Consider the following 14,740-nt stretch of genomic DNA (forward strand, 5'->3'; position numbering starts at 1 on the left):
CCAAACCTGCCAGGAGCAGAGTGTCATCTGTGTAACCTGTACCCAGTCGTCGTCAGGAATAACTGTTTGAAGAGTTGCAACTTAACCCTTCTGTTCTCCTGGGAGCTTGTCTAATTTTATATTCTTTAAGGGTGTTTTTGGGGGGAGGGGGGGTGTCTCTGGCTTTTTGTGACCTTCTGTAACTTCTGGAGAGCTCAGAAGTGAGTGTGATAAGCTCAGTATGGCAACCTTCATTTCTTTTGACTTGTCAGACTAATCCTGTAGTATATTTAGTACTTGCAAATCCGGGATTTTCTCTCCAGCTACACAGTAGACCAGAAATGATAATTCACACTTCCTGAGATGCTGCACCAATGTGTTGAGGTATGGTGGGAAGAGGAACCTGAGAAATCTTGGCATCTTGCAATAATGCACATTATTAAGGTGAAGGTCATTAGAATGCCTGCAGTGGCAGTGCAGTTTTTCTGCAACTGTCTCACAGTGTTGTGAAAAAATCAGGGGAGTTTAAATCATGCTGCTCAGAAAAGGAATGAGGTATTTTTTCCTCGCTTAGCATGAGTGCGGGTATGTATTTTCAATTCACATGATGATTGTGGAATTTATTCTGTACCTTTATGAAAAAATAATCTCCCTTTTGAATGTCTGAAAGTGATGCCTGGTTCATGTGTCATTAAATTAGAAACTGCAGGAAAACAAAGAACCATCTGGAGACTTGGTGGGAGGGAGGTTGAGATTTCTGGTTAAATGTACTATCAACACAGGAAAAAACTATAAAGGTTCTTTCAGCTTCAAAAGGAGGCAAACTATGCTGGGTATTTTGTCTGATTGGTTTGTTGTTTGGTTTCGTTTGGTTTTTAACCATCTTCTTTTCATAATTAGGAGGAGCACCAGAATGAAAGACATGGACAATACCAAAACTGTGAAGAAAGAGTGGTAGGTGCCAGTTCTCCCCCTCCCCCTTTTTCTTCTTCCTTTCCTATTGCTGATTGTCTTGTTCTGCCTTTTCAAAGTTTGTGTTAAAATTTTAAATTTTGGTTGCTGTATCCACCTGCTCCACATAAACTGAACTTTTTAAAAAAAAATACTGATTTTACTGAAACGCTTCACAAACCTAGAGTGTTTCCTAGATGCAAGAAGCTGCATAAATATTTTTACTTAAAACAGAAAGGCAGCCTTACAAATTGCTAACTCCCTGTGCACCTCTACATTTGCTATAGAGATGTTTCATTTTCCAGGTGTGTTCCTGAGGTAAAGCATAATTTTAATACCTAGAATAACACCTCCAGTTTCTTTTGTTCTACTAGAAAACTAAGCTGGGGACGGCATACTTCCAAAATGTCATCTTTAATGTTGTTGAGTTTTTCTTTTGTTTACAAAGATTTTAGTCTGCAGGGATTCTTCGTATTGCATAGACACACTGCAAACAATTCATTTTTATGCAAATTTATCTAATTACCATTCACGTAAGCATGCTGCTTTTGAATTCAATGCAGTTTTATGTAAAACTGGATATTTTTCAAGCACTGGGATTTTTTTTTCCCAAATTGCTTAAAATAGACTTTTCTGAATCTCCATAGGACTCACTCCTGCAGTGTTTACTAAAAGCTGCATAATCCTCTTACTTTGCATAGAACCTAAACTGAAATATAATCTTTCATTCAGGTTGCATATTTCTGCGTTTTGATTGGTGAAAAGCTAACAGAAATAGCTGTCACATATAGAGTGTTCTATAAAAAGATGTGGTTAACACATCATTTTTTAACACTTGGGCAGTCTCCACGTTCTGAAGTTTTCTATTGTATTTCTGCAGCGTGCTTCAGCAGCGTTGAGTCACTTGTTCTTGGGTGTCTCTAATGTACTTTGGAAGCAGTAATAGTGGTGCTGTCATGGTGCTGGGACTGGGGAGGATCTCGAGGGGCTGAGTAGTAAATCCTAGGGCAATTTTCTTCTATGTCTTTTTAAAAACTTATGGCAGAGGAAGTCACCCATGGCAATGCTTCAAGGAAGGCCTTTCATTGGTGTGCAGTTAAATGTTTGATGGTCCAAGTTAGACGTGTGAATCATCTCACTTGGATTCCCTGCTGTGATACCAAATTTAGAAGCTTCTGCATAGATGAACTCACCTTTTCTATTGTATTTTTTTTAACTTGGGCTCCTGAAGTGCAAATAATAGCAGTTAGAGATTCTTAAGAAGTTCCTAGAAAAGGCACAACACGTAGCTGACCTGAGGCACCAGCCAAGTAAGCTGGGTGCAGGGGAGCATGCCTTTTGCACCTCTTGGCACTGAGCTTCCAGAGTAACTGTCTGTCTTCTAAAGTGTTCCCTGAGGCATCATTTTTACATATGTCTTTGTTCTGCAGGATGTGTAAATCGGGAACCGGCGATCAGATTTTGAACGGTACGGAACAAAACTGTGACTACTTTGTAGATAACCTTTTTGAAGAAGCTGAGAAGGTTGGTGCTATATGTATGCCCCCAACTACAGTCCAGAACCAGGTAGGCAGCAAAGAAAAAATCCTTGTGTTTAATGTAATCGCATTCCAGGAGTACTCTGGAAAACAAATGTCAGGGGTCCAGCGGTCTTACCCAGTACACCTGTAAATACACGTGCACAGAATTCAGGCAGCAGTAGGAAGAGTCTCCCATCTCGTAGTCAATCAGGTGTATGCTTCCGTGCTCCTGGCAGTTACTATTTTATAGTGGCTTTAGTGTTCCAGGAGTTACACTGGGGTTGGCTGATACACTCCTGCTTTGTTGGGAAGGAGGGCAAGCTGATCCTGAGGTGCAAGGAATGACAACTGCTGTTACATAAGAGGTGGTTCAGAGAGTTGCAGGCTTCTTGCACAGAGGCACAGACCAAATTATTTTCATTTGCACTCCTTTGTGCAGTTGTGGTAGTAGTGGGATGTTTAGTATGGCTTTGTATCTCATTGATTCTGTCCTTTTTGCATTTTCCCAAACACTGGGAAGGGGATTAAGAAAAGGTCATGTAGAACAAAGATGTTAGGGAGAAATTTGCAGAGGGCATTGCTGGAAATTACATTCATGGATGCCCACTAAGCCTGGAAGAAAAGGAATTTTGGGAGCAATACCTAGAATTGCAGTTCTGAAACAGTGTTCCATGGCAATGCTTGTGTCCATGTCTAAATGGGAAGTTGGTGTGGAATAATTAGTCCATGATAAACTTGCATACTGGCTCACTGTAGAGGAACCTTGCCGTGATGAGAATTCCTCCCATATGCACAGGTGCCTTGAGCCCCAAGGCTTTTTAAGGGAATCGGATCTTGCTGAGTGCTTTGTAGCTTTTTGACAAGATTACCCAACCGAAAGAGGATTTTATCAGCAGTTTGCACAGGCTGTGTATGTATGTTCCAATCATCTTTATCAAGACTGTGCAAAAAAAGAAAAAATAAGAGAAAATTGTTTAGTTTGAACTACACTTGATAACAGTTACTTCCAGGTGAGGTGAATTCTGCATTTGTACATGCTGCTTATGCCTCACCTGTGGCCAAGTGTCTGTCAAGACACTATTTCAGGGATTAGACCTGGATGACCAAATGCTTCCTTCAGTGGCATGATGCATAAATATGAAAATGCAATCCCAAATCTATCAGTGTTGGAGAGTTTTCAGTGAACAGTGTGAAGGTTGATGTGGAAGTAGTGGATGTTCTCTGGCAAAGTTAATGAATTACTAAAAACTTATTTTTTCCTTCCCCTAGCAGCAGGGTTTTGAATACAGCCAGGAATTCCAGGGTAGCCCTAACGTATGACAGCCTGAAAGTAAATTTTCTGATACTTGCTGCATTTCCTGAGTGAAAGGCTTCTTATCTTTCAGAAAGCCCTGAATGATCAGGATTTACCCTAATAAATCCCCAGCTGGACTATTCTGGTAGCTGGTGTTCCAATGCCAGGCATGTGCGCTCTCAAATTAGCTCCTGAAGAGTTGCAGCTGGCTGGGATATTCCAGCTCTTTTTTTTTTTTTTTTGTTTTTCCTGCTGGGTTGAAGTAGTGTTCTTGACCTAGAAAGCAGAATGATTGGGGGGAGGTTTATTTCTAACCCTGACTGACACCAGACATTCAGAAATGTCACTTACCCCTTGTGATTGCTCTGCCTGTTGGCACAGGGCTGGAGCAGATTATAGTGAGCCTTCTCTCAGTATTTTTAGTCCATGCAGTGGATGATTTAAAATCATAGGGTACTGTGGGTAGACCAAGCTGGCTTTACATCAGTGTTATAATAACAATTGCTCTTACTTTATAGGTTGATGTAATCATTAAACTTTGGAAAAACGGGTTTACAGTAAATGACGGTGAACTGAGGAGCTACAGTCATGTTGCAAACCAGCAGTTCTTGGACTCCATTAAAAAAGGGTGAGTTTTTTTGTTCTTGATCAGCCTGAGTTAATGTGCTTTGGATAGCACTTAGCTTATGCTCTAAATTTTTTACATAGCTGCTGAGCTTTGCTGCAGTGCAGTAGCCTTGCAGGAGTGTAGGCCACTGCCTGTCTCAGTTCCTGCAGGGCTAATGGCTGTTTTAACATCAACAGGTTTAATACAGCTTTCGGTTGCCGTAGTTGTATGGTTGCTGATGAAATCAATAAAAGCGGGTGTTGGTAGGGGGCACAGCAAGTGCAGGATGAAAAAAAAAAAAAAAGAGCAAGTCAGAGCATCCAGTAGGAGCTACTGATCAAGCTGTACTTTGACTAACAAACTCAGTGCACGAGTGGTTGAGCATTTCTGGGTCTGTGGTCTTTAAGGCTTAAAGTAAAAAGAAAACAAATGGGCATGGTTGCTCCATGTAACACCAAGAACCTCTCATCAGTCTTAAATTTCAGTAATTTTTCCTAGTACAAACTTGCTACTTCAGTCATTTGTGTCTGTAGTAATTAGACTTTTATCTGCCTCTTAAAAATGAGCCTGCTATCATGATTTCTGCTAGTGTTTGCAGTGTTGCTTTAAAAAAAGCAGGTTGCTCATACAAACCAGTATAATTTTGAGCCTTTAATTTGTAGTCTGTTTCCTCACCCCAAACAAATGGAAAAGAGAATATAATTCAATGGTTCCTTTTCAAATACATGAAATGAATTAGCCAGTGTGTTTTTTCTTTTCCATACCTTACTAGCCCATCGAAAATATTAATTTTACACTGTATTTCTCCTCCATGGCTGTCACGTGGGTTAGTTGTGATAGCATTAAGTGCATTGTTTAAAGTCCTTTGCTTTGTGTGCAAAAGTTTGCCAGTTTCTTCCACCGTTTGCTTGTGAAGATGCTAATTACAAGATGGTTCCTGCATGACCGTTGATGGTAGAGAAGCACTTAGTACAGCTCCTGTGCCAGCTGAGCCCCACCACCCGAAAACATAGTATCTGCATCAGAGTCATAGACAAAGGGATTGTTGCGTTCTGCTTAATGCAAATAAAGCATTACTGAGGTGATGTTACTGCACTAGAGTGTAGCTATCAGCAAGGGTCTGATTTTTTAGAAGCTGATATTCTTGTTTACTTGTAATTAGACATGTTGTGTCTAAACAGTCCTTTGTCTTTAAAAGCCAATTCTCTTTTTTTGTTTTACTATGGGGATAAAATAATGGAACCTTTTGCAGCAATTTATGGCAATACCGAGCTTCCTACACATCATGTGCTCTGGAATGGTAACTGCTGAGTAAAGCTGAGCAGCGTTCAACAACACGTGTGATGATGTCATTTAACTGGAAAGTGAATAACAAAAAATGCGCAGTTCAGAATTTGAAGTTATGTTATGCACTTCATGTAACCCTTAGTAAATACTTTACTTGTGATTTTTTTTTTTTTAAAGCAGAGTCCTTGAAAGGATAAGCATAGAACAGGTATTAATGATTAATCTGGTTTGTATACTGAAAACACCACAGTAGTTCTTTTTCTGATGTGTGCTGTGTGTTTTTTTTTTTCTTAAGGGAACTGCCTTTTGAGCTACAAAAAGTTTTTGATAAGGAGGAGGTAGATGTGAAAGTGGAAGATAAAAAAGATAAAGTGTATTTGTCATCAAAAAAGCCAATGTTTCATCCCTTTTCTGGACATGGCTACAGATTAGGAAGGTGAGTAGTCTGATGTGATCTGTGATTTGAGTAGCTGAAGGAAACTACCTATGGCAAAGGATCTCATACTTCAGTTTAGACGTGACCTGTGGAGTTCCCTAATCCAAGTTCCTGCTCAAAGCAGGGTCAGCTGTGGGGACAGATGAGATCGCTCAGGCCTTTATCCCGTGGGGCCTTGAAATCCAGCAAGAGTGGAAGCTGTGCAGCTTGCGTCAGTGCTGGACTGTCCTCATGGGAAATACATTTTTCCTTCTATCCAGTCAGAATGTCTGTGGTTGCAGTTTATATCCACCATGAAGAGCCTGGCTCCCTCCTCCTAATGACCTCCAGCAGATCCTGGCAGGCTGCAGTTAGGTGTTCCCCTGACACTGTCTCTTGCACAGGCTGAAGAAGCCCATCTCCCCCAGCCTCTCCTCACGGGGCGAGCGCTCGAGGCTGCAGCTGTCGGAGTGGCCCTCTGTGGAGCTCACTCCAGTTTATTGACATGGTTCTTTTATTTTGGGTACCAAACCGGAGTGCAGTATTTCGGTGTGTCTAGCGAGTGCTGCATGGGGGATGACTGGCTCCCACAATCTGCTGGCTGGGTTCCTGTTAATACAGCCAGGATGCTGTTGGCTTTCTTTGCTCAAGGTCTTTATATTAGCAGAACTGTTTCCAGCTGAAAGGCTGTTGCTTTTCTATTCTGTGGTTTAAGAGAAAAGAATCTCTTTTAAGGCTCATACTTTGTGTGAGAAGAGGGGAGTAGGACTCCCATAAAAGGAAGTGAAGTAAGAGGTTATTTTGCATTCTCTTAAATTCTTCAATATTTAACTAGGCAGTTACTGCAGTAAGACATTTTAGCATGTTACTGATCCTCTTTCCTTTATTCCTTGACCCTCTTGTGGTTGGGGAGGGTCAGCCACTAATGCCAATGCTAAAACTGGACTTGATTTATACCCAAAACAGTACTATATTTTGGAAGGCTGTTGTAGAGGGTCAGGCCAAGAGTTCACGTATTTGATCCCTGTGACTTTTGCTTACTCCTGCCAAATTATCTGCTTCGTACATCCCTGTTATGTAAGTCTTACGTGCCCATAAAAGCAGACTGCAGCCAAGGGAACAGAACCTGCTCAGGAGCCTGCAGGAAACCTTCACAGATAGAACGGCTTAGTGACCTGCCAATTGGAGTTAGGGTCTGGTGAAACCTTCGTTGAACAGCTTGTTTCGCTTAAGTGGAAAGAGCTTGCTGCTAAGGCCCTGTGCTTGTGCTGAGAGAAAGCGTGACCTGGGTAGGAACAGGTGAGGCAGGGCAAAAAGGTAATAATGTGTGGAGTAAGAGGTGGATAATGGTAAAGGATGAGTAGTTCCAGGCTGCCTCAGAGAGGCAAGAATCTTTTATCAGTTTCATCTGTTTCTGTAGCACGGTCCATTCAGTTGCTACATGCTTGAGGAGGTACAGTCACTAGGGAGAACCTTCCCCTGAGAGATGGATGCGATGCTGCGAGACTTGCTTTTGGTAGCGCTGAAATCCTGAGCAAGCGAAGGTCGATAACGTAACCTTGTTTTATGTACTAGTCGACCTGTATCTAGCAGAAGGAAGAAGCTGTGCAGTGTGGTAGGTTTCTGCTGCTAACCAGTGCTAAACGGTAGGTTGTTCAACTGCTTGTCGTGCTCTGTCATGCCTACAGCAAGTAATGATCTTGCTTCCCAGTAGGCCAGTTAGGTTCTGAAACATGCTGTTCTGTGAACTTCGGTTGACTGGTCTTGTACACTGAGACATCCTGCAACTTGCTCAGCATTTTTGTTCTTTATGGACTGGATAAAATGCCTTTTTTTTTTTTTTCCCTCCTACTTTTGCTGATCTTTTCGGTGCTATGCTTTCAGAGGCTTTTCTTTAAAAACAAGGAAATATTTTTTTGCTGATGCTGGAAACATGAGCCATAAGTGCTCTTATTCCATAAACTGCTCACTTCCTGCTGTCCGTTGCATGTATATGCTACTCTTTCAGCAGAAAAGCTTTGTGGGGAAATGGTAATGCTGCCCGAGACCTGTAACAAGTTTTAAGCTATAGAACTCCTCCACAATTCTATTTGTGTGCATAATTAGAAATGAGAGAGGCAAATGACTGAGCAGTTTACTTCAGCTCATGACCTGGTCAAACTTCTGCTTATCAAATAAATATATTTTTAATACTCTAGATTTTCTGCCAGTGTTCCCAGGTGGATGAATTATGTGGTGGATGAACCATTATGAATCGAGTCTGCTTACTGGCTCATTAAAACTTACGTTGGAGGGAAATGATAGTTTTTTTGATATAACTCAGATGAGTTTGACCTCCCCTTCTGTTGTAAAGGAGAAACAAATCAGATTTTCCCAATGCACCCCTTATGAACCTGTATAACTAATGGGTATATTCTGTTTTATCTACCACTGTTCAGCTGCACCTAATATTGTGGGACTGTAACAAGATCTGCAACTGCACTTTTATCTTATCAGTGCATTTTAAAAACTGCCTCAGAAGCATGTTCATCAAACTATTGACTGAAATCCCTTGTAACAAAGTGGGCTTGCTCTATAACCTCATCAGGGGAAAACATGGTGTGTCAAGCTTCTTATCCATTTGTCAGCGTAAGGCATGATACCTAACTCTTGGGAGTTTTCAGAAAATTGACAGAAGGCTCTTGCATCTCTTCGATCTTTAGTTTATATGTTTTATAAGATTCTCAAAAAAAAGGAATATGCCTTTAAAAGGGGTGGTAATGCTTTGATCTCAGGCTAGTAAGAGGCTTAGATTCTTGATTTGTGGCTCTAGCCAAAGCTTCCACGACCAGATGACTGTATCTGTCAGCTCTACGAGAGCAAAGCTATTAAGTATAGAAACACGTTAAACCTTGGTGAACATAGATCTTCTGACTTTCTCTTGCAGCTTAGCCTAACATGTTGGCTTCGGTTTCACACGTTCTTGCTATTGAAAGAACCATCTCCGTTGCCTACAGCAAATTCTGAGATGTGGCTGTGAGAGAAGTTGGCTTGAGAATGACACCATAATCTGTATCCGTGTGAGACAGTTCTCTGAACTGCAACTGTGACTGATGGGCTGAAACTTAATTGGGCCCAGGCTAAACCAGACGCCTGGCAGCTGCAGGATTTGCTGCCTCTCTGGTCTCTGCTGTACTGGAGACAACTAGCTCACACTTCAGAGTCTGAACCTGGAATGAACCCCAGTGATCAAGCAGACAGCGAAAGCTGATCATTGCTGGACTGAAGTATGACTTGAACTTCTGTTTTTTGCTCCCAAGACTGTTTTAACACTTTCTTGCTGGTGTTCAAGTGTATTTTTCCAAATCTGGAGAGCAATTAGGGTTTATTTTTGTATTGAGATCAAGCATGAACAGAAGCTGGGTGTGAGACAAGTTCATTGGTAGATTTACATAGGTGGGTGACAGTAAGTGGGTGACCTGTACTTGGACTACCGGGATGCTTAACAGATGTGCCTCTTGGAATCAGCTGGTTCCCAGTTCCTGTTCCCCAGCTGATTTCTTTGTAATGCAAACCAGTCAGTTCTGTGCTTCTCATCTGCCTCCAGTTGCAGTGAATGTCTCGTATCGCTCACTTGGGAATGAGATTGCTTGATTCTCATTCTTTTTGCAGAGTTTCAATGGAAAAAATAAAAAGTACCTCTATTGGCTGATAGCCTGGAAGTTAGGGCACTTAATTAGGAAGTGGTTCATACGAGGTTTTGAAATACCTCATACTGAGAAGGACTTGAGCCCAAGACTCTAACTTTATTAGCTTGAATATATTAAGTCATTAGACATCTTTATTTTAATAATAAATTAGCTGTGACTTTTCTGGTTTATTATTAAACACACATGTAAGAACATAAGGATGTCAGGATGGGGTTTGTCCGCAAAGCAGATGTAGTATTCTTAAGACTGTTAATCCATGGCCATCAGTTACTGACTTCTCGCTCAAGAACAGTAACTCATCGATTTTCTGTGCAAAGGAAAAGCTGTTCTACAAGCCACCGTGTTCATGTAGTCAGTGACCGCAGCTCAGAGAAGAAATGGTAACTCCTTAAATCACTGCTGTTGTTTCGCAAGCGAACATCTGGTTATGCTCACACGAGGTGAGGATATGCCGTGGGATCAGGCCTCACGATGACTTAAACAGTACGTGCTGAACAAGCTTAGCCCTGAAAGAAGCACTAAGCTCTAGATACTTCAGAACCAACATTTTTGCCAATAATATGGTTTTTTCAAGATCACACACTTCGACTCAGATTCCTGTATTCTGTCAAGTCCTTTTATCCATCTTTGCCCTTATGGTAGGGTCAGCTGTCCCTTAGGAGGGGAAAAAAAAAAAACCCAAAGCACCGTATGCATCAGCCGGGATTTTCACATTAAGTAAATTCCTTTGCTAGATGAGTAATGCTTCTGAGATGAAATAGATGATGCTGGAGTCTAAATCAAGGCTAAAAACATTCAGTTAAATTGAATTACTGTAATCACATTATGGTGAAAATTAGCACTGACTATGCAAATTCAGTACTCAAACCTCTGAAAGTTTCACCTGTGATTAGAGTACAAAAAAATGCATGGTGTCATGTTTCAGCTCTTGTGTATTTCTATTTAATCCTTTGATTAAATGTTCCCTTCTGTCTTGTAAAAATATTTATCATGAGCAAACTGAAATTCTTTAGCATGTTGAGGTCGTCAAGAGAAAGTATTGGCATATGGTTAAAAAAACAAATAAGCTGACATTTATGTCAGTATTCTTGTATTTGTTTTGAAAAGTCATCAGTGCACCCTGATACCAGGCAGAAAGCTGTGGAAATGGAGGTCTGGAGAGAGGTTCAAGCTTATGGACATACACAGAAGGTGTAACCTCATATGACTTTTCTTTTCAGTGCTGCTCCAAGGATAATCTCTAAAGTAATAGATGATCATCAGAGAGCTGGCAACAAAAGACGCCTGCCTTTAGTACCCTTAAATGATTTGGAGCCTGTCACTAACATCCAGATCTGGTTAGCTGATGGGGAAAGAATAATTCAGAAATTCAATGTTTCACACAGGTAAGATTTATTTCAGCACTGTCATATGTCTTTGCATCTGAACTATTTGTCCCATGTCCGTACACTTGATAAGTCTCCAAGTTCGTGAATAATCCGCCTCTTCAGTTCACTCACACTGGGCTGCTGTTCAGCTGTATCTAGAATACCTGCTTTCAAACTTTTTGAGAAATTGATCTTTAGCTGACAAGAGAGGGGCATAAGAGGAATGTGAACAGATATTAATAGTGTGTTACTTGAGTGCAAAGGAAAATCTGAGGAAACTGTAGGAATTCTCTGTAGGCTAGTGGCAGTTAAGGTGTGTGTATTGCTCACTACTAGAGGAAGTGGCTTTTAAGTTGACAGATCTCTCACAAAATGACTACATCTGGAGCAAGTTGGTTAGTAAAACCCAGATAGTCATTGGGCACAGCTGGGAGCTGGAAGATGTGACTTAGAGGAGGGCCAGGATCAGTGCACTGGGGAGGTTCTGCACCTGCACGTCTGTCCTGTCAGCATGGACAGAATAGATTGCATCCAATGAATTTATTCTTAATTAGTAAAATTTCCAGTTCCTGAAGAGGCTTATAAATGGGGACAGCATCAGAAGGTGTCAGCACAGCATATGTATGCAGGAGCTTTGAGAAAGCAGGATTAACTGTTTAAATTGTAGAACTACTGTCTTTAGAGACCTTTCTCAAATTTGCAATTTGAGAAATTACTCCATTACTATACAGTCACATCATATGGAAAGGCTATGTCGCCTGTGCTTCTCTGTGAAGCAATTTAAAGTGATCATAGATTTAACACAACCCAGACTGCTGTCAGGAATAAACTGTGTATGTCTTTGAGGCTGGTCAGAAGGAAAGCTCAGCAATTGAAGGTTAATGACTAACTTTTTCTTTAACTTGTACTGATTTATTACTGTTAGTGGCCTGAAGTATGAACTGAAACACTGCTGTGATTGTACTGCTGAAGGGTCAATTGCTATTTTAATTATGAATACTTCATTGCAGGACTTATATCTTAATTATTTCAGGTTTCGTACATTTAAGTATATTTAGAAGCTTTTGCCTGCATGGTAAATAGCGTTTGAACAGCTGCTAAGTGCTTTTGGAGGACAGAAAAAAAGCCTGAGACAAGCAGAAAAGTCTTACTGATGCAAAGCTCTTTTTGAAGTAGGTTGCAGTAAATACTCATCGCATATCTTCTTGCCACATGACCAGCACCTTTGTGCAGTATTATAGTAAGTGGGTGTGAGCTAATAAGAAATAGAGGAAAATCCTTTCAGCATTCATAGCCTTAAGTGTTATGATTGCATGTATGACGCTCCTGTCAGTGGAGAAGCAGAACACATTCAGCTATTTGGTAATCAAATGATAGGTAAATAACCTGTAGCACATACATTGCAGTGCCTGGGTAAATTGATTACTTTACTCTTTTGCATATAGAATGTGTATGTGCCACAGTAACTCATTCTCTAGGTCTGGCTTGACTACTGGTGAAAGATTTGAAGTTACAGCACTGGAGCAGAAGTGCAGGTAGCATTGTAATACTGCAGTTTGGGAAATCCAAGAGACGTGAGAGTGAAGCAGCTGGCAGGGCAGTGCTGTAGGAGCAGCATACATAGCTATGTCTGGAATGGAGTTGTGTGCCTTCTTGAGCAGTTGCTAAGTTGCTGTGACCCTGGAGCAGTGGCTATGGAGTCTGGAAAGGGACTTGCTCATCTTAAAGCAGATAGCTGAAGGCTAATTGCCCAAGTTGCTCTTGGGATGTGATGAACTTTGATACAATGCGTGTCGACACCTGTAAATGTCCAACCAAAAAATTATTCCTCCTTGAGGTTTTCAGGCTCTAGGCTTAGAATACCAAGCACTGTCTCTTAACTGAAGCCTGTGTGCAGAGGAGTTAGATGCTAGCTCTATCTGCCCTAGTAAGCATGGCTAAGGCTTGAAAACTTGGTCACCTATGGTACCACACTGTTAGGACTGTTCTCCCTCAAGCCAACTAGTACTTTCTCTGACAGTATCTAGGCTTGGTTCAGATGTTAACCCTGGTCCTGGACCTTTCCCAGGCGGCAGTGAAGCCTATGGGCTGCATGGGGGAGAGCAAGGATGAATTTAATAATTTGCCAGTGGCCAGTCTGCCAGTTGGTCTTAGGAACAGTGAATGGGTATTGATACTGTGTTTATTTTACTGGTAGAGATGTGTCCTGTCATCTTCATTTTTTCTAATTAAATTAGTCAATCCTGATTCTTCTGCAGCAAAACCTGTCTTGCTCACTTGTCGCAAGGTTCCTCACACCTTAACAGGCAGCTTGAATCTGTAATGAATTCAGTGCTGCACCTGCTTTGGTAGAAGGAGCCTATATTTAGATCTGGTTAACTCATAAGCTATCCAGACAAATCTTTGCAAACCCTTTTTCTTGACTGTTATTATGGTTCTGCTAAATGTACCACACATTGGAGGCATCTTTATTCTAGTTCTTGGCTACAGAAACCTCAGGTAAGAGCTCCACCAGCTGGTTAAGAAATGGTAGGTGTGTGTAACTACCATCTTGGAGTGCCCAGAATAAGATGGTCTTTCCCTTGGGACTGGGGTCCTTGCCTCCTAAGTGGGTCAGGCACTTCAGGGTACCACCCCATCTATATTCCTCTATTTCTATGCCATCAGCTATTGCATGAAGAGGGTGTCTCATTCTCTTCTTGTGGTGGCTGTGCGTGGTGTGTGTGGTTTGTGTTGGGTGTGGAGCTCTCTAATGCCAAGTTCTCTTTTTTTTTTTTTCCCCTCAGAATAAGCCATGTCAGAGACTTCATAACGAAGTATCAAGGATCAGAGGGAAGCATTCCCTTCACACTGACTACTTCACTGCCGTTTCGAGAGCTGCGAGACGAGACACTCACACTAGAAGAAGCAAAGTTGCAAAATGCTGTTGTTGTACAGAGACCTCAGAAAACAATGGAACCTTTCAGACTCTTAGAGATAAAAGCACCTGAGGGTGACTGTCAAACTGCTGCTACACCTAAGGCACAGCTCAGGAACGAGCAAGATAACTCTATTAAAAGTACAAGATCAAGTTAGCTTTTAACTGGCCAAAAACTACATACAGGCGGAACTAGACAAAACCAAAAATGTAACCAGCAATATGTGGATGCACTCTCATCCTCACATACCGTGCTCTTAGAGAGCAAAATGTGTGCTGTGCTATAATCTGCTGTAACAGAAGTATTTTCAACTACATTTGATGGTCAGAGCCTGGCAATATAATGTAGCAGAGATAACTCTACCAACAGGTCATCTTTAGAACTTCCTTAGGTAGAAAGCTTCTTAGTTCTTTAATGAGTGTATTTAGGCAGAACAGTTCTCTCAGACTGAATTACTACTGAGAGCACATTTTAAGGAAAAATAGTATTTATTTTTGCACTTTGGACTGAAGTGAAACTGAACTGGTTGGTTTCACTTACATTTTGGTTGTAAACTGGTGCAGTTTGTATTCTTCTCACAATAACTTTTAGGCAACAGATGCTGCAGGGAAGCTCACATTTGAACTAACTTACTTGAAAATATTCAACATCAGTAACTTCAGGACTCGCCTTTTATCACAAGATCTGCAGTGTAATGTTCTGTCAAGTCTTCA

General features: G+C 41.2%; 1 protein-coding gene across 1 annotated transcript; it reads left to right on the forward strand.

The window, feature by feature from the left end:
• The first annotated feature begins 884 nt into the window (after positions 1-884).
• On the forward strand, positions 885-14,261 carry UBXN2A (UBX domain protein 2A). The gene is made up of 6 exons (XM_010154938.1): positions 885-933; positions 2,361-2,496; positions 4,263-4,372; positions 5,934-6,074; positions 10,963-11,127; positions 13,896-14,261. Exons 1-6 carry the CDS (start codon positions 893-895, stop codon positions 14,182-14,184), a joined length of 882 nt encoding a protein of 293 aa, XP_010153240.1. The 5' UTR covers positions 885-892; the 3' UTR covers positions 14,185-14,261.
• Positions 14,262-14,740: the final 479 nt, after the last annotated feature.

The sequence above is a fragment of the Eurypyga helias genome, unplaced genomic scaffold (genome assembly GCF_000690775.1).
Source record: "Eurypyga helias isolate BGI_N326 unplaced genomic scaffold, ASM69077v1 Scaffold23047, whole genome shotgun sequence".
In the NCBI taxonomy this organism is placed as follows: Eukaryota; Metazoa; Chordata; class Aves; order Eurypygiformes; family Eurypygidae; genus Eurypyga; species Eurypyga helias.

Coding starts and splice junctions, on each gene's coding strand:
- UBXN2A (XM_010154938.1), top strand. CDS start 893: ATGAAAGACATGGACAATACCAAAACTGTGAAGAAAGAGTG. Junction 6,075..10,962: donor CATGGCTACAGATTAGGAAG/GTGAGTAGTCTG, acceptor TTTTCTTTTCAG/TGCTGCTCCAAGGATAATCT. Junction 11,128..13,895: donor AAATTCAATGTTTCACACAG/GTAAGATTTATT, acceptor TTTTCCCCTCAG/AATAAGCCATGTCAGAGACT.